Source organism: Malaclemys terrapin, chromosome 3 (genome assembly GCF_027887155.1).
Source record: "Malaclemys terrapin pileata isolate rMalTer1 chromosome 3, rMalTer1.hap1, whole genome shotgun sequence".
Classification (NCBI taxonomy): Eukaryota; Metazoa; Chordata; order Testudines; family Emydidae; genus Malaclemys; species Malaclemys terrapin.
In genome coordinates, this window is record NC_071507.1 from 3838446 (window position 1) to 3865736 (window position 27291).

Sequence of the window (27291 nt, forward strand, 5' to 3'; positions counted from 1 at the left end):
CTAGTGCCAGTATATCTTTTTTGAGATGAGGAGACCACATCTGTACGCCGTATTCAAGATGTGGGCGTACCATCGATTTATATAAGGGCAATAACATATTCTCCGTCTTATTCTCTCCCCCCTTTTTAATGATTCCTAACATCCTGTTTGCTTTTTTGACCGCCCCTGCACATTGCGTGGACGTCTTCAGAGAACTATCCACGATGACTCCAAGATCTTTTTCCTTATTAGTTGTAGCTAAATTAGCCCCCATCATATTGTATGTATAGTTGGGGTTATTTTTTCCAATGTGCATTACTTTACATTTATCCACATTAAATTTCATTTGCTATTTTGTTGCCCAATCACTTAGTTTTCTGAGATCTTTTTGAAGTTCTTCCCAGTCTGCTTTGGTCCTAACTATCTTGAGCAGTTTAGAATCATCTGCAAACTTTGCCACCTCACCTTTTACCTCTTTCTCTAGATCATTTATCTCATATGAAGAAGTGATACTGTGCATTTCAACAGTGAATTATTTACAAATAAAGTATTTCAGTGGTAGAAATATGAGCCCACATATTCAGTCAATTTGCCTGTGTAAAGATGCTACATGCATAAACAGTTGCCATTTCATGCACAATTCCTGAGATTGCATGGACAATTGTGGTGGTCCTACAGGCACAACCCCCTCCAATTGTGGTAACTCCGCATGAATGTGTGTTCTTGCAATTGTGAAAATCTGGGCCATGAAGTTGCTTGACCCTACAAACTTAACTTCATAATTTGAGTTTCTGTCGTCTATTGTAACAGAGGTTCTTACTTGTGATCTGTGCCATTCTTTAAAACCCACCACTGAGAGGATTTCAATCATGCCGTTGCTGTATTTTTAAGACTGGTCAGTGCTCTAGTTCATAATCCAAGCAGCATTTAGTTGAAGTAATGTCTTTTTTTAAAATGTAGACAATGTATTTTACTGAGTTGGAAAAAAATCCTTACTTGATAATTCACCGAGGAAGGATGAATGTGAACGTAACCGTCATTTTTTGTAACGAACTTCAACTCCTCTGCCTTTGGGTGCAATTTAACTGCTCCTGCACTGGTATACTGGTATTTCCCCTCGGGGGTTTTCACCTAAAAATGAAGATAATAAATAGTGACAAAATAAATCTCTCTCTTTCTCTCTCACACCTCCTGCCCCAAGTAAGCAGTCTTTCCCCACGTCTATTACTATGGCAACACCAACACGAATCATAGAATATCAGGGTGGGAAGGGACCTCAGGAGGTATCTAGTCCAACCCCCTGCTCAGACCAGGACCATCCCCAACTAAATCATCCCAGCCAGGGCTTCGTCAAGCCTGATCTTAAAAACCTCTAAGGAAGGAGATTCCACCACCTCCCTAGGTAACCCATTCCAGGGCTTCACCACCCTCCTAGTGAAATAGTGTTTCCTAATATCCAACCTAAATCTCCCCCCTTAGTATTACAGTAGACATTAAGAAAGGCTTCTGTGTTGCATTCCAGCTCGCAGCTAACCCAATATTTTCAGTTGCTCGTAACTCTCAAACAAATGCCTTTTAGGATATGGTTTTGCTTGGTCTCATCCCAGAGGTGACTTTGGAAGCATCTAGACCCCATTACCAGAGTACTGTCAGCACTCTGCAAAACTACTCGATACAGTTTGGGGGTCGGTTTTAAAACGTTCCAGCTTTCGTCCCAGAATTCATTTCCTTCTGCTCATGTTCAGACTGTGGCGTATGGTGGTTCCTGATGCATGCGCCTGGTATCTTAAGATCACTCTCAAAATAGAAGTCTTGGAATAACAGCAGTAGCCGGCTACATGAGTTTGTAAACGGGAGTTCAGTTGCCAAGGCCTAAAGCAATAGGGGCAGCATGCTCAGTGGAGGTATCATAGCCTTAAACTGGAGGCAGTCTGTCTCCTGCTGAGAATAGCCCACCTTGATTGATTACTCTCGTTAGAGTTGGTATGGCAACACCCATTTTTTCATATTCTCGGTGTATATATATATATATATCTTCCTACTGTACTTTCCACTGCATGTATTTTCCATTCCGATGAAGTGGGTTTTAGCCCACGAAAGTTTATGCTCAGATAAATTTGTTAGTCTCTAAGGTGCCACAAGTACTCCTCATTCTTTTTGCAGAATCAAAGCATTCAGTACAGATCTGCCACTCAAAAGGGAGCGGGACGCAAATGAAGATGGAAAAGGAAAAAAGCACCCTCTTACCTGGACAACATTGGGATACAGAGCAGCACATAATATTGCTGATATCAACTTGATGTTCTCTGCATTAGAGTTTGCCTGTGAAATAAATACATACAATAAGTACTACAATTCCAGGTTACTACCTACATGCCTTATACCAGTGACCCTTCAATGAAAACCAGGGATCTCTTGATTCACTATAGAACATGACTTCATATTAAAACTAAATTACTGACACTGTGGGTATCCTCCTTTTGAGCCAACTATGTAACTTCATATCAGGAGCAGTTAATGGATTCTGCACTCTTGACTATACTTTTTTTTAACCTTTAATTAAACTAAATTGCCAATTAATTTGCAATAGTTAATATGTTTGTCAGCTAATCTGGACACTCCTCAAACATTTATTCCATGCTACTAAGTAGTTGATTCCTAGGGTAAATCACAAACCATCCCAGGTCCGCACGATGATGTAGTCTCACCATTCTATGCTTGGTGTCCTGCTCCAGACCTGCCAGTCGGCATAAGGAGATTCCACAGCTATTAAAACCTACATCAGCTGTCTCTACTGCTCCATGCGGCCTGCATGATCTCCTTAGCAAAGCACACTCCTGCTTTCATAGGGCTGAAATGCCCTCAACCACATCTAATACCCAGTATCTATCTCCTGTGCCCAAAATGAGAGTTGCATTAATTGCAACATTTGGTATCAGTGCACAGATAATATGGCCATGAGTGAGGTATATGAACATATCTAGAATAGGTCATTGCTCCAGGTTGGATCCATGCCTTCACACTGTTTGGAATGTAGGCCATAGACAGCAATCTAGTGTGCACCAACCTGGAAGTGGGTTACTTTACTGACTTGGTAGGCTAAGATCACATCTGCACATGTGCCCAGAAAGAACAGACAAGTTATCCCACAATATGCTGTGAAAGAATTCACAAGACAGCTCTGATTAGAGCATGGATATGAACCATGAGCTGCTAAGAACCATGGGAAATGCCTCCAGAAGGCCTAGCACCTGACCTAACTGAGTGCAGCACCAGTGTGGATCCAGCAACTCGAGTGTGATTGCTCTCACCTCTCACTCGGGCTGGGCCAGTTTGAGTGGTCACACCAGTGTGCCAGTCACTCAAGTGAACTGTACAGCGTGGACAAGGCCTTAACTACTCCAGTGGTTAATTCCTTCAATTGATAATTAACTAGAGGTTAAAAACAGTCGGATGGTGCATACCAGACATTCGGTTTCCTTGGATCTATTATGCTCCCTGGATTCACTCATAGCGCCTTCCACCCTACAGAACTGGCCAGGAGAGCGCAGCCATCCTTTCCAACATGGACCTCGCAACAGTCATCTACACCTCTGTCCCGTTGTGATTACAGCTCTCATTAGGGCTATACTGGAAAGCCGCACTAGGAGAGTGCAGAAAAGCGACCCACCTCCAATCGCACTGCCTGTGCGGATCCACGCTGTGGGAATTGCATGTCCTGCCACAGGGCTATGGCAGAGTGGTTATTCATTAGACAGTGTGCATGCACCTCAGATTTGTTGCTGTAGAACCAAGAGTATAAAATCTCCCAGTGGCTAACTCCCTCAGTGTCTGACCCCAGACGTATATTACAATACGAGTCTCCAAAGTAGAAGGGAGGAGGGATGGTAGATTGAAAAAGAAGAAAATGGCGACCACTAATCACATTGGATAGTGAGACAAGCCAGCTCCAGCAAGCACACCACACCGAACGTTGCTACAAAGGCCGATTAGAGACCAAAGCAGCAGTTTAAAGCACTAACGCTCCAGTTACCTCTTCTCCTGTAGCATCCAAAACACCGTCTCCTCGAGACCACCTCTTCTCCATGTCCCTGGCTCTTAACCCCTCCTTCACAAATCCAATGTCCGACAGCAGCTCTGTGAATTGCCTTTTTAGGCTCGCCATTTCCTACAAGTCAACAGAAAGCCTTGAAGAGTGCCACATGCACATGAGGTTAATTCACACCAGATTCCCCAGTTAAAACACCAATCACAAGGACTATCCTTTGGCATCTCTCGCCATCACCTATGATCACTTTGGTTGCTTGCAGTAAGACAACCAGCGGATATGTGAGAACTCCAGGAAATGGCACCCATTTGAAGACGTTATCCAATCAAACAGAGTAGGGAGAGCTTGCCGTTAAGGTTGACAGGTTCCCAAACCCAGCTTTTGCCATTGTTCAGAACTTTCTCGAGCCAATTCCTTCTGAGCTGAAATAGTCCAACATTGGTCTGAGCCTCGGGTTGATTTTGAAGTTAAACATATCTGGTTACACTAGGATTACAGGCTCTGACAGTTGGCTGAAGTTACAGTCAGTAATATTTCCCAGCTCGCGGCTGAACTTGGAAGAAGATCTGAAGGATGGGGCAGGGAGAGGAGATGAAATAAAGAGGGATGTGATGGACAAGATGATGGAGATTACTGTCTTTTTAAAAATAATCCTGAAAAATACCGAATCAAAACTGACTTACTTGAAGAACTCTTCCTGATAAGAAGTTCTCCCTGCAATAGCTGTAGCTTGCACGAGAACTCTCTTTGGTACTCAAGCGCCATCCCTAAATAATGGAAAAACCAAACTTTATGAATGATGCCTTGAATTTCAGAACACGGACACACTTTGGATCTGGGTCACTGATTTTTAGCTCACCTTATAAGCCTGGAGAAGAGCCAGGTAATCACTGTTTCCTATTGCAAATTCCAGCTTTTTTTTGTTCGCTTCCTCCCTTTTATCCCATGGAGACACCTAAATAAATAGATGGACACATTTCATCTCTGCTTCTCCCGTCGTTGCTCAAAGCAGGTGCTTTCTCATCGGGGAGGCACGTTGTCTTTCTTACATGACCAGTAAGCTACTGATTGCAGTCCTCATATCCATGAGGAAATATGTTTCCTAAGCAGTAACAGAAGTCATCTGGGTATATTGCCTACGCAGACTCCGCTGTCGGAGTTGCATGCTGTGATCCACTGGTCCCAGAACCATCCCTAAGCAATATATTCATTAGGGGAGGAATGCATACTGACCACAGATTTGATATTATAAAAAGCTTCACTTCCAGAACAGTCCTAAGCAACTCTGTTTCCCCTACTCTCAATAACGTAACTGTCAAGAAACAGAAGGAGGGAGGATCAGGCTGCATCTGCAGAAGCAACATGCTGGGGAACAACCTTCCTTTCTCTTTCAGAGAACGGCCCCTGCAGACCTCATTGGAGGAGATTAGGAAGCATTAGAAAGGCCTCGTCTACACTAGAGAAAACCCTGAGCCTACCACCTTCCCACTTCTGACTGGGAATGAATGTCTCACAGCCGTAACACTTGAGAGGGGAATGCCCCTGCACCAGGCCCTCCATATGTCAACTGGTGGCTCAGGAAAGAAAGAATTAAAAGCAGAGCCCTGCTCTGGATCTGCCAAAACCTATCAAAACCATATCTTTAAAACCCCTAACAATTTCATTCAGTTAAAGCTAAAAGGAGAAATGTACAATGGAGAAGGAAAGAGGAGGGAAGAGAAAGTCTGAAAGCCATCTATCTTCTATGGAAAGAGAATGGCTATGGGATGGGGCATTTTGGAACCATGATTCAACAAAACAGATCTGCAGCTGACGTATGGGCACCAAACACAGTTATGCCGCTCTAATACATTCCAGACTTACGCAACTCCGACGCTGAGGGATTTGCAGAGGCAATTTCATGATTGTATTGTCCACAATAGAGACTGTTGGTACCATTAACTATAGCTGGCAAAACCATATACTGAGATGGAATGCTCAGTCCTGATCTTTGCGATGAGGTTGTATACTGCTTTAGACAGATATCTAAAAACTACAGAACAAACAGCTGATTTTACAAGCTAAGCGGACGTGCACAGACACAGCCTGAGATCAGGAATCGACATTATGTTCAGAGCTCAGAACTGTCAGCTTCATAACCACCACGAACACTAACACCACTGCTTCCAAACACAGGTTGGCATAGGATATGTAAAGCACACACCTATAATTTCACGAGGACTATTCATTGCACACACATTCATAGATTGTATTTCTGGACTCAGCAAGAATTAAAAATTGAAGCTTTATGTACTCGTTAATATTTATAATCACTTCAAGCTTTGATCAATTTCATACTCTTGAACAGGACTGCTGTTCTCTTGGTGTTATTTTGGCCTCTACTTACATTATTTGAAAACAATAATTAGTTATTCTGCTCAAAAGAATTCCACCCTCCAGTCAAATATTATGTTCTTTTTATTAGGGATCAAACTGTTCTTGATACTTCTGTCTCTGCATGTACTTATGATATGAATATTTCCAGTTCAGACACAAAAACATTTCAAACTAACACAAAGATGCTCTGTGCAGTAAGTGGAACTGGTAAGAAATTTAAGATTACTATGTTGCAGTATACTGCAATATTCACTTATGAATACAACACATTACTTTCAAATTTTGACACACAGATGTAGTTTATTAGAATGGCATACTTACAAAAGGGGACTTAAAGGCCAGACTTGCTGCTATCGTTAGTGCAGGATCCAGACAACGGAAAATGGTGCCAAACAGCATTAGTTTTCCAATCCGCACATCCACAGGCAAGGAGGCCAAGTGATACCCCAAGGGGGTGAGCTTTTCATCTGGAGTTAAAGCGCCCAAGTCCTGCAGTCGCACTTTCGATGCACGCAGAGATTCAATTCTTGGCGGCTCAATCAGGCGGGATAAGACAGATTGAAGGTCATGTGCAGAAAACATATCCAAAATCTTAATTCTTAAGGAAAAAGACGACAACTCAGTCTGCTGACATAGGACAAAGCCGCAAACTTTTTCCAAATCACTGAGAATGCCCTCCCCATGGCCTGCTTTCTAGATAGGCATGTCAATGGGACCACAGCCAACCAGTCCTCCATGGTCCACACTGGCTCCCTACTGACTTCCTGATCCTTTTCAAGATACTGATCCTTATCTTTAAAGCCCTTAACAGGCACTGGCTAACCTATCCCAGATGGCCTCTTCCCCACCCTTTGCCACTGCAGCTGCAGGGGCTGTGAGCTAACTAATGACTAGGGAACCTGCTACTACTGCAGATCAGGACACGCTCAGATCCGATGACGGTCACAACATGGTGCAAGACCCATCTTTTTGTACAGGCCCCTCGAACCATAAATCTAACAGGTTGCCATTCCTCCTGGTCAAGAGCCAATAAGGCATAATTCAACTTGGGAAGCGGCCCAGAACAATTAGGGAAGAGTTTTGATCCCACAGACTTGATTCAGAGCCCATTCAAGTCAATGCAAAGACTCCCATTTACATCACTGGGCTTTGGCTTTGCAAAAGTACCTTCTAATCCTAAATTACTGGCATTGTTTTGCATCCTAGAAGACTCCATTTTGTAAAGGAATGTATGGAATGAGGTCCAACGTCAAAGGCCTCCCTCTTTAATATTTATATTGCAGTAGTGCCTAATTGGAATTGAACGAGGCTGCGTGCAAACACGTTAGAAGACGCAGTAGTCCCTCTACCTCCAAAAGAATTTGTAATTTAAAAAGACAACAAACATGGGGCTGCAGGAAAGGAATGCAACATACCAGCAAAGTGCTCAGAGGAATATCTTGTTAGCACTGCCTTTGTTTATAGGGGTGGGGCCAGCCAAGGAAATGGTGAGTGGAGGATGGGTTTGAGGGAGAGGGTAAGCAGTAACATGGTGGGTGGGAAGACCAAGGTCCTGAAGCAGAGGTAGAGTGTTAGTCAGTGAGAGATGAGAGCAATCAACAGCCAATCAACAAAACAAAAGTGACGAGAGGGGGGCTTGCTGGTTCCCATGATGTCAGGAGCTTGGTAGGGGTGTGACAACTCTGCTGCTCCAGCCTGGAGAGAGAGGACCTCCTGGGGGCCGGCCCTTTAAGACCGATGACATTGATAATGGTTTACCTGAGACAGAGCTGTTCCAAAGGCACTCTTTGTATTTCGGGTAACTGCTGCTTTATAAGCTGGTGATTGTAGTGATGGCTACTGAAAAGATGAAAGCAGACTCCAGAGGCTACGCGCCCTGCCCGCCCTTTCCTTTGCAATGCATTGGCTTTGGACACAAATGTGTCTTCCAGACTTTCCATTCCTTTGCTGGGGTCGTACCTACAAGAAGAAACAAGTCAAAATGGATGAGGATGGGAGTTTCACTTCAAGCAGGCGAAGAGCACCGACACCAAAGCTCAAGCAGAGAGGTACTGCCAACTTTTGGAAGGCCATAACTACCAACACTATGGATGCACGTCTGTAACAGGGCCGTGCATGAAACTCCCACGGAATCAATGGGAGCTTTGTGCACACAGTAAGCTGCAGAACGAGGCCCTTTCAGATTTTCTCCGGCTCTTTAACAGATATGAATTCAGACTCTGATGTGTTGGACAGTTTTTTTAAACAGATACCATGCAGAACACATCATTCTCTGAGATCACAGTTCCACCAGAATAATCCCAATACCTTTTCTCTTTCATTTTCCCAGAATCAATCACAAAGACCACATCATCAATGGTGATGGACGTTTCTGCAATGTTCGTAGATATGATGACCTTGGTAACTCCTAGAGGGGGCTTCAGGAACACAGACTGCTGGTCTTCACTGGACAGTGAGGAATGGAGTGGATAAACAACACACCTAGAAGAGAAAGACGAGAGCATGCTTATCTTTGCCAACCTTTCTTCCTACCAACATCCGTCCATTCACACAAGCTTTAGCCCAGAGTATCGTAGGTTGTACATTCCCATTCTCAGAACGGAGCCCATGTGCAGCCCATGCCCCTTGTCCTGCTACAACTTCAGATTGGGACTCCAGGGGCCATGGATTACGGAAAGGACATGTTCCTCGCTACATCTCACCATTAGTTCTTCTGGTAGATACAATCACCCAGCAGAATGCAGCCCACAGAGTTTACTTGCAAATATCCAGTAATTGGATTTGGCTGCTGACGGAGAAGTGAGCCTGGGACTCAAAAGGAGCAAAGAAAATGAGACCCACCCCTTAAGAGTCTAACAGCGACCTTGGTTTTCTTGATTCTCTCCACAGTCCCATCAGCCCCTAGACTGAACAGATCCAGTCCCTTAAGTGGCGCTGTGATAGGGTTGAGTACCCTACCGTGCACAGGTCACAGGGAGCAGGCCTTTAAAATATTCTCAGGGGGGGAAGACAGGGTTTCAGAGCTGGGTTGCAGTCTCTGCTGAAGGGTCCCTGAGAGCAGAGCTCTTCTGAGCAACTAAGTGGGAGCCCACCTTCTTTCCCCAAAGCCGGTCAGGGATTCTGCCAAGATTTCTGCCTTGTAGGGTTCTGCTGTCTTTCTAGCCCCATAAGCTCCTCCCCCATTTACTCACCAGAAGGCTTAAGAAGCCCGGTAGTGATAGGGTCTGCATGCCTAAGTCGACACATGTCCTATGATTCGCTATTACTGGCCAAGGGCTTAGCTAAGTGCTTTTTGAAAGATTGAAATTAAAACAGTATGTACAACCAAGGCTGCCACCAGATTTACACAAGTCATTCTGTGGGCGTTACTCTATTCTGCTGAGAAATTTGGTCACCACAACACATCAGGCTAAGGTCACTCAACCTAACCAGGAGAATTCCTTCTTGTTTAAATGCAACGTTCAGATCGTGATCTAAATATGCATGGGACAGCTCCCCTCCAAGTATAAGCTTATTTTCCCTCTTTCTTGATTTTCTTCCTGCCCATTCCCACAAAATATAGAATGTTTTACCTTAGAAATACCCAATACTTCACAGCGCTAAAAATGCAGATTTTTTGAAGTGCAAAACAGGGTAAAAGATAAAGTTAGATTCTTCATTTTTCAGCCTTCCATTGGCTCGCTTTAGCTAGTGCGTGAAGACCCACTGCAGATAGCACAGAAAGACTATCTAGGTTCTTATACCACACCCATTACCGTGGTATCTGACTGCCTCCCAACATTCTCAAGTTATATTTATCTTGGTCACCAAAACTGCAACTTTCCCTTCTCCAGTTTGAGGAAACGGGACTAGAACTTACATGGCAAATGTGCTAAGTGCATGATGGTTGAGCCATTGTGCTAACTCATAAAGGACCTGTTCCAGATAATGGCATCTAAGCCTTCTCCATCACCTGCTGTCTCAAACAATAAGTAATCTGCACTTGTAACTGGAGACAGATATCAGAGTTTGAGTAGAAGGTAACTTTTTTTTAAATCAGTTTCTTTACCCTTGATTTAACTTCAACACGCTAATGGTTTTGGGACACTCTTGACTTACCGTTTACTGTGTCTATTATTGAAAAGGGCATTAGACTGTAGCTGTTCATAAAGCATCTTAATTTCTGCTAGACCAGGCAAAAATATCAGTACAGCACCTGTACATACAGGGGAAAGAAAAGAGTCAATAGAAGAGTTAAGCTAAAACGTAGTATTACACTTTGATTTTACCACAGTGCACAAAGGCCCCCAGTCAAAACTGGAGCTCCGTTTTGCTACACACTATATAAAATCACCAGCAGCAATGACCCCATGCCAAAGAATTTACAATCTAACCAGACAAGACAGATAAAGATGTCAGCATACTGTCAAAAGTTCATCTCTTTGCTACAGTTTTTGTGCTGGCCCGGTGTACCCATCTGCCCCCCATCCCCACAGAAATTAGGGGCCTCCCCACTCCCATCGACTCAAATGTGCTCAGATAAATTCGGAAGTTATGGAAATGATGTTTTGGATGAAAGCGGCAACTTGGCACAATCTATACAAGCACATAACTGTTGCATGTAGTCCCTGTTATACAACCCACAATGGACAGTCAGGTTACCTGGTGGGTATGAGTGTTTGCCACTGACTATCCACTCCAGCAGGGACTCTATTAATTCCAGATTAACTTTGTCTAAGTCCATGGCAGCCATCGTTTTTAACACTGATTTACTAACCCCTGAAAGAGAAATGAAAGCAGGGTAGGAGCGTAGGTGAGTTGGTGTCTCATCAAAGAGCAGACATTATACAGTTCACTGAGAAAATGGCCCCACAGAGGATCAGCACCCTTTCACTAAGCAGGATCCTACATCCCTGTTAATACGGCTGAAGGGTACAGTAAGTGTAATACCTCTGAGTGCAATCTATCCCCCCCCCCCCCCCCCGCATTCATTCTTCCCCACTTGACATCTCCTCATGAACTCTACCACTCCTCCCACTCTCCTCTCTTCTCACTCACACCCTATTGGGTCTCATATACTCCCAATGCACCACACTCCCCGTGTGCCAAATCCAATGAACAAACACACTGGTGCCAGCCCAGCCCAGCTCACCCACACTGGTAGCAGGCAGGAGTCGGGAATGCCATGGGGGCAGCCGAGGATTGACACCAGAGGTCTCCAGGACCCTGCACACAAACTCGGTTCTGCCTCCTCCCAGTATTTAATTTCTTAGATACAACAGACCCTAAAAGTCTCTTACCCATTTGGGCTACTACAATCTTCCCCCCATCCCCACCCTTGAAGATACAACCCCAGAGCTGTACATGAAGGATTACAATGAAAAGAAGGCTGGGTGGATAACATAATGCAGCCTTATCGGATCACTATTTTGCACGTCAATATACACCCCAGCGAAGCCCTGGAACGGGAGCTTCCCATCTAGTCGAGCCCCTGTGCTGATGCAGGACCAAGTAAACCGAGACTATCCCTAACAGATGTCCTTAAAAACCTCCAATGATGGGGAGTCCACAACCTCCCTTGGTATCCTATTCAAGTGCTCAACTACCCTGACAGTTAGAAAGTTTTCCATCTATTTAACCTAAATCTCCCTTGCTCCAGATGAAGCCAATTACTTCTTGTCCTGCCTTCAGTGGACATGGAGAACAATTGACCATCGTCCTCTTTATCAAGTCACTCACAAGCCTTCTTTTCTCAAGACTAAACTTGCCCAGTTTTTTTAAAAACCTTTCTTCATAGGTCAGATTTTCTAAACCTCACCATTTTTGTGGCCCTCTTCTGGGTTCTCCAATTTGGCCACATCTTTCTTACAAGGTGGCACCTAGAACTGGACACAGTGCTCCAGCTGAGGCCTCACCAGTACCGAGTGGCGTGGGACAATTATCTCCCATATCTTACATACGGCACTCCTGTTAATACCTCACAGAAAACTGAACTTTACATCATGAAGCCCCAAATTATGAAAAGACGTGTAGTATCCAGAGTACCTGCTGGGCGTGTGAATATGCTTTTTGGGATGAGAGAGAGAGAGAGATTACCTTTGTACCGTAGCAGGAGCTGTTTAAAAGTTAATTGCTGGTCTGGGACTGAATCCTTGACAATAGTGTCATCCTCTAGGAGGCGAGCACATCTTAGATCTTCCTCTACTTCTTCTAACGCAGTCCTCTTGCGCCTTGCTTTAAGTTTCTCTTCTGGACCTCGTTTCGTGTTGTTCATGTACGGACTACCATCCTCTAAGACATACCTGAACATGAGCAGAAAGAATTCAGTCATAGGGAAAGCAGTTTGTACAGTCTACACTTTAAATTAAGCTGTCAGGGTATTATGCCATGCCCATCACCATGGTACCTACATGCCTTACAAATTTACATAAAGAATATCAGTGGCTAATCATAGCCCTGACTTCTCTCTTCTGTCACTCTTTCTAGCAGCAGGTAGGAGTGCTGGGAATTTCACTCTTAGCATAAGTAGTTAGCACATATTGTAAAGTTTGAATGGTCCTTTAGAATATGTGCTAAACAATCTGTTCCACCTTGTATGTAGCTGTGATGTTTGGAGTCCCTTTCCCAGGCCTGAAGAAAAGCTCTGTGGGGCTTGAAAAACGCTCTCACCAAGAGAAGTTGGCCCAATAAAAGATACTGCCTCACCCACCTAGTCTTTCTAATATCCTGGGACCGACACAACTACAACTATGTTGCAAACAACAATGGAACTACTGGGGGGAGGGATAGTTCAGTGGTTTGAAAATTGGCCTGCTAAACCCAGAGTTGTGAGTTCAATCCTTGAGGGGGCCACTTAGGGATCTGAGGTAAAATCAGTACTTGGTCTTGCTAGTGAAGGCAGGGGACTGGACTTTATGACCTTTCAAGGTCCCTTCCAGTTCTAGGAGATAAAATAAATAAATTAATGGAGATATCCTATTTAACTTTTCCAAAGGGCAGTTACTTGTGAGAATGCTGTCAATGATTTCATACCTTGTCACTGCAATTACATCTTCCAGAAAAAACTGATCCACAGGGAACGTCCGACCTAAAGAGAAAAATTAGAATCTTAAAGCAAAATGCGAGCTACCATTTCAGGAGTGGAGGTCAGGGGAGGGATAGATAATTTCTCACGCTGGTGTTTCACCACTTCACCCCTTGTCCCACCTTCGTGAACTTAACGCGCTATGTGGGTTCTTTTAGAACTATACTGCAATCAGTAACACAACTTAGTCCAGAACAAATAGCTGACGTTTTTCAAGAACACTGCTGGCATTCACTCAGTTTACACAAGGAGGATTCCTGGAGCAAGGTAATTTGGTGCAGTATTAGAATGATAGGAAGCAACGTATTTCCATCTAGCTAGGTATATATATCATGCTCAGTGTGATATCTGAGCACTGTATAAATGTGCGTACATCCAAATGGGGGCCTACACGTACCCCTGGATACTCGAGCCCCTCCCCGTTTACCAGAAGAGAAGGGATTGTTTTTTCCTGTTTTGGGGAAGCTATGTCAGAGAGCTGGGTCTTGCAGATAAAGTTTTTTGCCATTCTTGGCTCTTGTGGGAGATCCAGAGCTGTAGGCCAACCTCCGAGAAGGCTCTGTCTCCAGGTCCCCTTGGCATAGAAAATTCCATCATTCTGAGGACTGCAGCAAGGTCAAGCTGTCTCTGAAATAACTCAGGGGCAGCACACTGAGTTTTGAGGATCATGATCAGCACCTTAAACTTGATCTGATATTTGATGGGTAGCCAATGACCAGTGATAGTCAGCAGGTGGGTTGCACCAGCTGGAGTTTTAGTAGCTATGGTTTCATTCTCATATATAAATATGTTGCAATACAGAAGGTCACATCTGGCAGAGTGGGACAATTTCTCCTGGCCAGCCAAAGGGGGTAAAAGGCATTTTGTGCTGCTATTGAACATCCAGTCTCAATGGGGAGCCCAAGAGGACAATAAATCATGCACACTTGGGCAGACACCCACTACTGTGAGTGGCACTACGGAATAATGCAACTCTTCGAAACATGTCCAGTAGTATCACCTCTGCTTTATCTGGATTTAGCTGCAAACACCTGCTCTTCATCCAGGCACTGTGCTTACTGGGGAATATCATCTGATAAAGGAGCAAATCATCTCCAAAAAGGCTCCAACTAAAAAGATGAATTGCTTGTTTACCAAATTCAGGTTTTTAAAACAAAAAAAATTACAAAGCATTTTAATATTTACTCATTCTCTATATTTTAAATGAATTTAGTGAACCCTGCAACTAAATCCCCATCTTCGTATCTGATCTGAGAAGGCAGTGGCTGAGGGCATGAGTGGATGCAGCACACCGGTCCTAACAAAGGAAGGGATTCTTGAAGTTGCTGTAAGCAGCAACCCCTGCTGTCCATAAAGCAGCAGTGTTAATAAGACTTTGGAGGAAATCCTTCAGCCAGAGGAAAATGTAGATGGAATGAGATCTTCCTGTCCAAGAAAGGACATTTTTAGAGACAAAATAAGGCTTCATGAATGCACATAGGTACGACCGCAGCCTAGGACAGTGTTATATGTCCTGAATTCCTCTCGTCTGCAAGAACTCTTCTATGGCTTCTGGAAGAGAGGCAAATGGAAACTGTCTGGCGTGGGGAAAGCCTCATGCTAGAGATACATCGCTAAAAGATAGAAAATGAACAAAAAATAGCACTGAGCTCAGGTCAATGGAAGACAATGCTATTTCCCAAATGTAATAAAATATATTGATGTTACATATTTGTAAGTGGGTCTTATGCCAAACTATATGTGACGGTGCTTTATTTGATGGACAGATTCTTGTAGGCAAACAGACTTGCAGTTCTATAAAGTAAAACTAAACAAATGGTACATTTATTCTTTAGGTTCATGCCTAGGCTGCCCTTTATAGCCTGTGGTACGATCACCATCAGGTGCTGGGAAAGCCTGACACGCTTGCCCCTAAACCAATCAGACATTGTTTGTAACCTCTGTCCCTAAGCTAAACAGTGCTATTATTCATAGGTAACATTGTACGATACACTAACAGAGAAACACTCCCCACTCTATTGTAAAATTACTGGACTAAGCTGAAACCAAGCCTGTAAAATAACTTGTAGTGGATAATAAAAAAAATAACCGTTCTTCACCTGGTATGTTAATAACTGGACAGGAGTTAAAGTACTGAGAGAAAAGCTCTGCATTCAAGGTGGCACTCATTAGTATAATACGCAGGTCTGGCCTCTGAAACATAATATCCTTCAAAACCAGCAGCAAGAAGTCACTGAAGAAAACAAGCAAAAGACAACTGAATTTCTTCAGTGTTAATTTCCAGATCTCCTCTCTCTCTAATCTGCTCCCTTTCCTGGTGTCTCCACCAGCGTGGCAACACCACCATGTCAAGCTGCACTCACAATAGTGCCTCTCTGGCAATGGCCTTTAGCTAGGAATTTGGTAATTTACTATAAGTGACCTTGGGTTATAATTACCTACTTTTGGGCTGTCCCTTTCCAGAATGTCTGGATTCCTTCGTATATTTACTTAGATTTAAACAATACAAGCTCTTGGGTGCCCTAACAGTTAATTAAGCTGATGATAACATAGTAACCGCCACCCAACAGTATTAAATAACCGCACACACATATATTAACTCAGCCAGCCAGTAAATCAAAGCAACAGACAACCCCTTTTCATCCCTCTCCCCATGGGAGCATTCCCACCACCTTCACCAAAAAACATGTCAAGTACATGGCTTTTGCAGGAGGCCTAGAAGGTCATCAAGTGCAGCTAGTTTTTGAACTGGGGGAAAGCCAGGTGGAAGGGAAGGGTGTCCTGTCCTGTGCGCCCCACCCCCAAGGAACACCCTTGCCAGCAGCCCCCTCTCCTTTAGAATGAAGTGGCTCGAGCATCTCCAATGACTACAGCAGTGGCAGTATGTTGTAGGGAGAGCGGTGGTCGCAGGCAGGCAGGATCAGGATCAGGCAGGCAGGTCGCAGACAGTTCAGAGCTTTCCAGGGTACGACCAATGCTTTTAAGCTTACCCAGAGACCGTCCACATAGCTGCAGCTGGCCAACAAGTACTAAAAGCATCTTGCAGGTCCCTTCTTCTCTGCTTTTAGAGTTACCAACAGACCTATCCCCTTCCAGAGCACCAGCTGGTAAGAGAGGTGTGTTTGGGAGAGGTTGGATTACAACAGGGTTGGGAGGGGGAAGAGTAAGGAAATTCTGAACTGGGAAAGCCTCATTTGGGGTGTTCTACTTGGGATGGGAGGGGGTCTTTAGGGCTTCCAGAGGCAGCATGTGGAGCATTAGGGTAGCTGGAGGACAGTGAACTGAAATAGGGAAGAGATAGTGACCTAAAGAACCCACCTCTCTGTTGTCCCTCCTGTCCCATCCTAAAACTTTCCTTAAAATGTGACTGCAACTGTGATGGGCGACTGGAAGCGGGAGGGTTGACCGATGTGCCTTCTCCTCAAGGAGCTGCCACAGCACAAACAAATCCCTTAGTCCCCAGGGAGAAAGAGACCAGGAGCAGTAACCAGAATCTCCCATATGGCCGTGCATGCAGAGTGCTGCCAGTAGCCCATCACACTGGCTGGAAGCAGTTTGACTTTAGTCGTTTGTTACTCAGTCATCTCAGTGCTCACCTTCATGTATTTGCTTTTCAGTTATGGAATAAGGAACTATTTACCTCTCTTCTGTTCTTTCATGAACTTCATCAACAATAACATGGGTGATTCCCTGTAAAGTCATGTCTCCTTCTAGTCTTCTCAGCAGCACTCCAGTAGTGCAGTACAGCAGCCTGGTAGCTAGTGACTGGAACAGTAAGCAAGGACACAAAACATTCAGTGAAGTTTTAAAAGTTTAACAGCTTTCCTAATACAAAGTCTAGTAAGAGCACGTTGCCATACGCCACTCGTGTCCAACCTGAACAGTCCTTGCTTCAAGCAGGAGCAAGCAATTTTTCCTCTCACCTTACCCTTAATTCAACTTAAATGCAGTTATCTGGTGCTTAACAAGGAGCCCTTTTGCAAAAGGACAATGACATATCTAAACTATCTCATCTTATTCTTTCCTGCTTCAGTAGCTGCATGTTAAACGCTTGACCATTTGTCTCCGTCAATGAAGGTGAGAGCTATGGAAAGGGTGATGAGACTAGCTCTGGAGGAAGAGGGTTGTCTGTGTTTCTGATCTCTATTTGATTGACTAATGAAGGTTTATATAGAATCGTTCATGAGTGATGCATATTTTGCCCTATGGGACAGAATGAAAAGGTGTTGCAATTGTGGTCAACAGCAGAGACAGAAAAAAAGAGCAAGGCTAAAATTAAGAAGGGACGGACAAAACAAACTAAAAATCAAACCCTTTGCAAAACAATTGGTAGCCATTGTAAACTAATCTGTTTTGTTTTTCACTCAAAACTTATTTTACAATTTGTTCAATCAACTTTTTAGCTTCAGATCCTTGACAGTCTTTATTTTAGTTTTGACTTTACTTCTGCAAATTGTATTGATGCAAAATTTGTCAAATGTGGATGACAGGAGAAGTCAAATGACAGAAAAAGCTTTAAAATACTAAGTCTGCTTTATCCAAGAAAAATGTTAGAAAAGGGGGAATGGATGGCCTACAGAATATCACTAGTAGGAAGTTAGCTCAATTCAGCCCACATCACTAAGGACTGAAGTGCTGGACTTTGATTCCTGCTTGGTGACTAATGGAAGTGGTTTCATTCCAGTTTCCAGAGGACAAGTATTCAGATCACAAAACCCACTACGGGTACTGATTTCTTTGTTGGCCACCTCAGCAGAGAGGCTACCCAATGAACGTACACTAAGACTACTACTACCTTCTCATCCTAGAAGGTGTGCCTGACAGTGTGGCTTGAGGCAAAATGGCAGGGTAGCATGGGGAAGCTCGCATTGCTCTGGTCATACTGTATGAATTCTGTGGATAAAAGGATTACATCTCTAGGACAGTCAATCTGCACCTTTTACAGCTAATACAGACATTTTAAAAGAACTAGATGAAAAAACAGGGAAAGCATACAAACCTTTACACTTTCTAAGCGGATCTGGTATCCCACAGTGACCCCAACTCTTTCTGTTCTCTCCTTGGCTACGCGTTCAGCTACAGAAATGGCAGAGATCCTGCGAGGCTGAGTGCATATGATATTGGCTACCCTATTTGGAGGACCCCTCAGTGAAGCATCCAAAATAAACTGAGGAATCTGAGTGGTTTTCCCACATCTGCATGACAAAAAAATTAATTAAATGTTTTTAAAATGTCTTGTCAGAATGAGTTAGGAGGTTGGATTCCAATTTGTATTTCCTTGCTTTTATTAGTTTGGGTCACACTTCATGTGAAATTCCTTAATAATTCAAAATTCATCTACGACTGCAGTAATTTAACATCAATGAATTATGCACCCAACCACCTGATCATTCCAGAACACAGGCTGTATAATTAAACTTTAGATATGCCTTCCCGTGTATCGTTTGATCCTAGAAGTGCATGTGTAAATCACATCCTTACCCAGTCATGCCACTCACAACAAGCACCTGATGCTTAGTCAGCAAATCAAGAATGGTTTCTCTTTCTTCCCACGCAGGGAGATTCTGTCTTTCTTGCAACATGGACTGGAAGTGCCTAGAAGACTGACAAACATAATGAAGAGAAATTGATCTCTCTGGTTAAGAGCCTCAAATCCTGCCCTAGATTCACAGATTCAGATGAGAAGGGACCATTATGATCATCTAGTCTGACCTCCTGCATAGGACAGGCCATAGAATTTTACCAAGTCATTCCTGCATTCAATCCATATTTTGTGGCCGAGCAGGAGCATTTCTTTTAGCAAGTCATCCAATTTTGATTTAAAGACTTCAAGTGATGGAGCATCAGCCACATCCCTTAGTAAGTTGTTCCAAAGGTTAATTACTCTGTTAAAAATGTGCACCTTATTTTTAGCCTGAATTTATCTAGCAACAGTTGCTACGCAAGGCAATCTTTCCTTAGTGCAGTTTAAGTAAAAGGAGGGCTTAAAAAAGTTTACTCTCTCATAGGAAGTGGAAAGCTTCCTGTGGTGAGCATGGGGGCCCAAATCATCAATTCCTGCAGCATTTAAGGTTTCATTTATAAAAATATTAGGGTCAAAATTTTGCAACTTTCAAAGCTGTGAGCAGAGTGACAAAACTGCATTTATTTACATTCAGTTTGCATCAGGAAGATTTATCTTTACAGATAAAAGCTAGAAACTTAGGCCGATGTTTTCAAACCTGGGGGGCCCTACCCCTTAGCCACTTTTGAAAATTTTACCCTTAAGCTATATTTAAGCTCTTAATCGAACTGGCATGTTTTTCAAAGGTGCCAAATACCTCCAGCTCCCATTAACTCCAAATATATAGTGCTTCCTTCCTGTTCTCTCATAGGCATTCTGCCACAGTACATGGTCTTATCTTCTAATGTTGATGATGCATTTTCTACCAGGGGAAGTTTACGGATTTGTTAACTTATGCCTAACAGGAATTGTAAATCGTAAGGATTTCCAAAAGAGAAACTCCCACATGCAGTGTATTGGCTACAGAGGCATTTCCGCAACTGTACTAGTTACAATATTGGCCAACACCTATTGCTAAAGCAGTAAAATTTACTAGAATACTGGTCACCATATTACCTCGATTTCAAAGAAAATCGCCCTCTTCTTTAAATAATGCAAAGTCAGAAACATAAATCCATGAAAATTCAAGTGCTCTTACTGCCTGCAATGGTGTTACAAACGTCTAAAATGGTCGTTCTCAAATTGTCGTCTGAGGATCACCTGCTGCAGGCAGAACCTTCAGGTGATCCACAGAATGGAGGATTTTGGGAGGCAAGCAGTGTAGGCCTGGGATAATGGGGAGAGAGGATCCTGAGGAGAGCTCTACTGTAAGTATACAGAATTAAAGAGCTAGAGAACCACTGGCCTAACAATAACATGATCTACACTGCATTTGATAGTAGGTAAGATATGGCTTCCCAAACAGTCCAGGTCATAGGGAGCCACTGTCATTCACACAGCTGGGAAGAATTAACTTAAGCAGATTTTCCTTTTCTGAAAGACAAGCACAGAACTGTTGCAAAACAAAGCTTCTACACTCTGAAGTCCCATTATGAAGTCCTGTGGAGCAGTAGAACTCAACAAGTCACCCCTTGTTAACATTCAAAAGGAAATGATTATACTTCAGTACTCAAGCTATTGAAGATTCTGAGCTCTCTGAGGCATGGAGAGCCTCATACCGTTTCTGTCTGCACAACACATAGCACAATGCAGCCAAAACCTAGCTGGGACCACTGGATTCGATTCTATTGCAAATGTTAAATAACAGTGTAAAATTCCAGTGTAATTAACTGTGCACATACATAGCACAGCAGGAAATGTTATTCTTGTTTATACTCTCAAGTATGAGGATAGATTCCTTATAAACCTAGCTGTAGAACTGCATCTGCAGTTATTCAACAAAGAAGTCTAATCTGTTTTCTAACAATATAGTAGAACCTCAAAGTTACGAACACCAGAGTTACGCACTGACCAGTTAACCACACACCTCATTTGGAACCGAAGTACATAATCAGGCAACAGTATAAAAAAAAAAAAGAAGCAAATTCAGCGCAGTTCTGTGTTAAACTTAAACTACTACAAATATAAAGGGAAAGCAGCATTTTTTTTCTGCATAGTAAAGTTTTAAAGCTGTATTAAGTCAATGTTCAGTTGTAAACTTTTGAAAGAACAACCATAACGTTTTGTTCAGAGTAACAAACATTTCAGAGTTACAAACAACCTCCATTCCCGAGGTGTTCGTAATTCTGAGGTTCTACTGTAGGTGAAAGTGTTCTAAACAATCTGTTATCTTATCTTAGGGTGACCAGACAGCAAATGTGAAAAATCGGGACAGAGGGTGTGTGTGTGGGGGAGGGGTAATAGGAGCCCATATAAGAAAAAGACCCAAAAATCGGGACATTTGGTCACCCTATCTTATCTCCTAGCAAAATAACTAATCTTACACTTAGCTGAATAGCTTGATAGGCAGTTTGTCATTTAAAATAAATATCACAAAGTCAGAATACAAATGGATCTCTTTTTTTTGTTGTTGCACTGTACCTGCTTTATTCGAAATTGCTTGCAGATTTTAACATTTTCATTATACACAGACTTTGCCTGCATGTCATATTTTCTGGAAAGCTTCTTCTTGAGGTTCACATAACTCTCATTCTCCACAACAACTGTTTCAGGCTCAGGCTCTTCCTCCTCATCTTCATCACTCTCAGGCTCAGACTCTTTTGTAACTCGAGAAAGAAAAAAGCATCTTAACATTCAACTCTGCAAAGATTGAGACGAACATTGGTTTGAGGCCTGGGACTTCCTGAGTCCTGGACCACGGTCCAAAAAAGCAGTACTACACCAAGTAACCAGTTGGCCCTAAGTTCTAAGATCCAACATTTCAGGAGTGGGTGGGTGAGATTCTGTGGCCTGCATTGTGTAGGAGGTCAGACTAGATGATCATAATGGTCCCTTCTGACCTTAAAGTCTATGAGTCTATTACCAGAGCTAGAAGCAAATGTTCTATAACAAAAAAGCTGATTTGAAATCCACACTAAGATTCAATTTCCTAAACCCAGTCACATCTACATTTGTGCTGTTTAAAAAAGTAATCTTGTTTTTAAAATGTAAGGGGAAGGTTCCGTTGCCACTGTCCATGCGCTCAAAAAACGGTGTAGTAGTTTTTGCTCAAATTTCCCAAGAAAGTTCACCTTCGAGAAGAGACCAACACTGGAACATTCCATCTCAACAAGTGAAAGTTTTGGAAAGTTATGAGTAGCTCAAGACAGGGGACTAGAATACAATCTTTACTTATAGGTAGGGCCTTGTGCAGATCGCAATTTCACAGAGTGGGCAGAAATCCACACTGCAGTTTTTCCAACAGCAGGGATGCAGAAAGGGGCATCTGCACATGCTGGTCTTGTGCTCAGTGCAGCTTGCAGCAGAATTGGGGCGGGGAGGGGAGGAAAGAAAGCAGGATGGATGGGGACTTGGCATCTGGTTTTATGCAAGGCACAGTAGCCAGCACTGCTGCCACTTGGACCACACAGCTGTACTGAGCACAAGACCAGAGCATGCTGATGCCCGTTTCCACCTCTCTGCTGCCTGAAAAAAATTGAAGCAGTGTGGTGGGGGAGGGAGGAGAGAGGAACAGACTCAGTGGCCATGCGAGGCACTGCAGCCAGCATTGCCGCTCCTTGGAACATGAAAAGCCATGGCCTCGGGAGGAGGACATGGGGAGGCAGAAGCGGCCATCTGTGCCTACCAGCCTTGTGCTAGATGCAGCTTGTAGCACACATTCCAAGCAGCAGCACTGCTGGCTAGAGTGCCTAGCAGAAAACAGGGTGCTCAGCTCGCCCCCAAAGTGCTGCTCCAACATGGCACTGCCACGCACTACGAGCAGGAGACCAGTGCTTCTGCCTCTCCGCTGTTGGAAATGTCGCAGCAGTTTCAGAGGGACTCAGCAGCCGTGCGTACTCTATGAAAAAAAATCGATACTTTCCCGTGAATCTTCAAAAGAATATCCAGGATTTCCACAGGGCCTTACTTATACAGGGCGGCTGCCACACCTGTGATAAATAATGTGGCCCGACGACTCTCTCCTCGGAAATCTGTTTATAGTTACTGCCTGTGTAATGTATCCAGCAGTATGGAGCAATATTACAAACGAGACACATCATTAGGAACGTTATAAAACTGGGTGAAACCACCCGCTCAGCCTTAACTCCAGCTTTATAAAGTCTTTTTATTTTTTGCCTAGGAATTTTTTCAGTTTTTAAATGTTTCAAAATTGGTCAGTAACAGAAGCACTGGGACAAGCAGCCTGAACGTCACTCCCGGCCTTCGCTTTAGCCTCTAGACTGTACTCCCACCATCAAAAGAAAAGCCTTTATGTCGCTGTCCTTACCTTCTAACATGCAATTTGAAACAGGTGAACTATCTGGAAACACTTGTTTATGACCGTCTGTATCGGTTCTTGTTGAGGGCATGGTCAGCAGGGACATGGGAGGGACGCTATATTTGTGGGAAGTATTAGTAAGTAACTCGGTTATCTCTGATTCATCCTCCAAACAGGTTATTAAAGAATACACAACTGGTTCATTAGCCTCTGCAGACGTCAAGGCCTTTCCATAGAGGAATTCAGCAATGTGTAAACGACAAGCCAGAGGTAGATTCTCATTGGTGGAATAAAATGCCACAATGGGTGCCTGATAGGGGTATTTGTTATCCTCAGGAAATCTGATTTCAAGTTCGTATAAAGGAGAGTTATCGCTATTAGATCTGAGGTGAGCGTCATCCACAGAATTCTGTAACGTTCTTGGCAGGTGCTTTGGAGGACTCTCATGTTGGAATTTGCATCTTGAGCCAAACTTGCAGCCTCCTTGAAGGTAAAATTTACAGACTTTGTTTAAAGTCTGTTTTGCCACATCTTTGGCAGCACTATCCCTTTGTTTGGATTTGCTGACTTTATTTGTTAAGTGTTCCAGTTCCAACCCAAACGTCCAAACTCTGTTTTTAATTCTTTCTACAAAGTTTTCTCCGTAGATTGAACAGAGAGCAAAAGCCTCTTCTTGCCTTTGTTCCAAGCATTCTTCTAGACTGGCCTGAACAGCTGCTTCTGAGATTTGCATCCTCGCTCCGTATTTTTCTGAAAAGCACTGCAAGAGCAAGTGTTCCAACGATGCCCCAATGTTACCATTGCAGGATCCTAGTATTGTCCGACAGCGCTCATTATCAAAGCCATACCTGCAGCAGAATAGAGAAAAACAATTGCAAAAGGCAATGACATAAGAGCAATGAAATATGAAGTAACTGCAGATCTATTCAATTAAACTAATTTAATATAAGCTTATATGGAATCAGACATCATTACTTTTCTGTCTGAAATATTTTGAGAGAATTTTAGTGCTCATGGGAGGTGCCAAACTGGCAGCTATGGAAACAGAAGTCCATTATTTAGCCAGTCCATGACAGATTCACCCATTCGGTGAACCTTCCACATTTCAGAAAGTAACACATAACAGCTACAGGATTATTAAACCATACAGTGCAAAGTCAACTCTTCAGAGAAAGTTTAGTTAGAGATAAAAAGCTTCCACCTAAGAAAAAACAAAAAAAAACAAAAAAAACCAAACTCATGACTGCTTACAAGGTACCATGTGTGAACTATAACGACAACAGAATTCTACATGGTATAGAAATATTTGATATTTGCTCATTGGAACTGCCAAAATTGAATGCAAATACTTTCCAATTCCATTAACTATCCTGAATATTTGATTTTACAGTATCTATTTCTGTTTCTTGGAGAGACAACTGAAACCACCAAACGTAGCAAGGCTGGAATGATTTAAGTGTTATTTTAAGCGCATTCACAAAAGGGCTGATTCTGTTAGTCCTCTGCATGCAGAACTCCCACCAAAGTCAACGAGAGTACCAAGCACTGAGGGCTTAAAATACAGTTTCCAGGAGTGCAAGCATTTTATTTATTATGAATGGAATCACCTGGAAAGTTTATGCACAGCAAATGAAGACACCTCACTTTCCACCATTTTATGTTCATTTGGTTCAGAAACCAGCCCTGTAGTTACTTCAGAAATCTCTTCGTCTGCTGACCAGCATTGCACATCATCAAAATAATCAGGTTCATCATCATCATCTTCGCCTGATGCAGCCATTCTGAAAAAGAGAGATCAAATCATTAATAGCATTATACATTTTAATTAGATGCATGTCTGTGTGATTCAAAATTATGGTGTTTCAAATAAAGGGAAAATTGAAGAACAACATGCTGCTTTTATTTAGAATAGCCTGTCTGCTAAAATGTTACACATTACACATACCTGAGGTATGGACACCATTAACTGGCAGAATGCAATTTCAAGAGCAAAAATACTGTACACAGCCAACATTTGAAATGATTATTTTTTTAAATAATTCTTGTCCACAGCTTAGGAATCCTGGCTAAGTTTCCTAGAGAAGTCAAGTCTTTCTATGGATCTGCTACAGGCGTGCAAAGAAACCAAAAACCTTCAAGAATGACCATCAGCAAAACAGGGAAGATCAAATTTGATATTCCTGATAATTCTAAAGTTAATAAAAAAAATAAGGACTTCTTTATACTTCATAAAGCACAACAACAACAACAACGAAAAAGGAACAAAGCCATTTTCTGCTCTTCAAGTCAACTTTAAAGAAATAAGGGAACAAGCAATTACTTTTGGAAGTGGTGGTAAATCAGAGAGCTTAAAAGCATTAGAATGGTGCACATCGTCTAATAATTTACATTTGGATAGTTCCTTTCATCTAAAGAAATCCCAAAGCACTTTAGACACCACACAATGCCACAGTGAGTTAATGATCTCTGGTGTGGAACATAGTAGCCATTTCATAGCAACAGTAATATTACACACCAGTTTGCCAAAAGGAAAGGAAGAAAATTTTTTAGGAAACCTATTCCAACATAGCAACTATGGAAATATATAGTACAGATGAGTTGTGGGTTTTTTTGGCTCCCGACTTTAAGGCACATCATTACATATTACAACAGTGCCCAGTTAATGATGGAAAAGGTTAAAGGCTTTCACATGCAAAATATTTCTCCTCTAAGCAAAGGTACACATGTAAAAAAACTGATCTAGCCAGGAATGGTTTTGTTTGTTTAAACTAACTCTGAACCAGCTGACAGCTCTTGTCCCTGGAGTTCTCGGAGAAGTTCTTTCACCCTTTGCTGATTCTCAGATGTCATATGTATGGTCTGCAGAGGCATCCTCGTTTCAGGTCTCTGTTTGGTTTGCCCTCCTCTTCTGATAACGCAGCTTGATCTAAAAATTAAAACACCCACACACAAATTCCATGTTTATTTATGTAACTGAAATTATACAGACTAATCAGATTCCAACATCAAGAATCCAACAGAAGAATTAAAGTGAGGGCTCCTCCAACACACAAGCACAATGGGACACTTGATTGTGTTTGTGCGTCAGAGGGTCTTTAACAACAAATGTACTTTTTTGGGTCTTATGTCAGATCCTCAGTGTTTTCAAGTTATTTGGCTAGATAAAATCATCAGTAGTTACAATACAGCCAAGCATGTTTAAGTATAGATTGGCTAGAATATATTTTGGATTAAAAAAACTGACAATAGCACATGCACACTTAGATTATACCATAAAAAGACTTTTTGGCAGACCAAAAGCTATCATACATTTGCATTAAAACACGCTTTAAACTTGGAAATGTAAAACTTGAGGAGGAGAAGTTAGCTTTAAAGGACTGGTAATTCAATACGCAAAGCAGAACTCTTTGCCTGTAATTATAGATTTTTATTTTAACATGAAAATTCACTCTTTCAACATTTACATTTTAAATGGAAGCTGATTATAAGGCCTGTCCACTCTTCTTTCTAGAATTTGTACCATCTATTGTTATTTGCCAGTAAAAAGACTGCTACAACTTAGTGTTACATAGTTGCTGTGGTGAAAGTAAGTTGTACCAGAGAGAAAGAGTGCCACTAAGCCACTGCCCAAAAGCAGCAGGAAGAGTGGGAGGTATGTGTGTGTAAATCCCAGGGAACTGGGCACAGGCTTTGGAATCAGAGATCCCGAATCCTATTGTGCTTTCCCAACTCCTCTCTCAACTAGCCTTAAGTCTTAAAAATTTACCAGCATTTGCTGAGACATCCCACTACTCCATGCTGCGATTTATTTGATGGGTCACTAATTTCTGTAAACCTCACTTACCCCCATGTGTGAAATCAAGTTAACTTGCTCCTCCCTCACCTGAAGGTCAGACTAGAACCAG

The 27291-nt window shown here is 42.7% G+C and overlaps 1 protein-coding gene across 3 annotated transcripts in view; it reads right to left on the reverse strand.

Annotated features, from left to right (window-relative positions):
- Window positions 1-27291, reverse strand: part of DHX57 (DExH-box helicase 57) — a 33758-nt gene that overhangs the window by 2582 nt on the left and 3885 nt on the right. For 2 of the 3 annotated variants that reach the window (XM_054023432.1, XM_054023433.1), the window contains exons 3-22: window positions 26160-26312; window positions 24994-25167; window positions 23396-24234; window positions 21550-21734; window positions 18948-19069; window positions 18466-18661; window positions 17107-17231; window positions 15566-15699; window positions 13415-13469; window positions 12479-12684; window positions 11045-11161; window positions 10502-10598; window positions 8711-8884; window positions 8162-8362; window positions 6725-7001; window positions 4887-4982; window positions 4711-4794; window positions 4013-4147; window positions 2227-2301; window positions 976-1110 (exon numbers count right to left, since the gene is read on the reverse strand). In XM_054023432.1, coding sequence (XP_053879407.1) covers window positions 976-1110; window positions 2227-2301; window positions 4013-4147; window positions 4711-4794; window positions 4887-4982; window positions 6725-7001; window positions 8162-8362; window positions 8711-8884; window positions 10502-10598; window positions 11045-11161; window positions 12479-12684; window positions 13415-13469; window positions 15566-15699; window positions 17107-17231; window positions 18466-18661; window positions 18948-19069; window positions 21550-21734; window positions 23396-24234; window positions 24994-25167; window positions 26160-26312 — 3580 coding nt within the window. The remainder of the gene's footprint in view (window positions 1-975; window positions 1111-2226; window positions 2302-4012; window positions 4148-4710; window positions 4795-4886; window positions 4983-6724; window positions 7002-8161; window positions 8363-8710; window positions 8885-10501; window positions 10599-11044; window positions 11162-12478; window positions 12685-13414; window positions 13470-15565; window positions 15700-17106; window positions 17232-18465; window positions 18662-18947; window positions 19070-21549; window positions 21735-23395; window positions 24235-24993; window positions 25168-26159; window positions 26313-27291) is intronic. The other variant, XM_054023434.1, reaches the window with a different exon arrangement.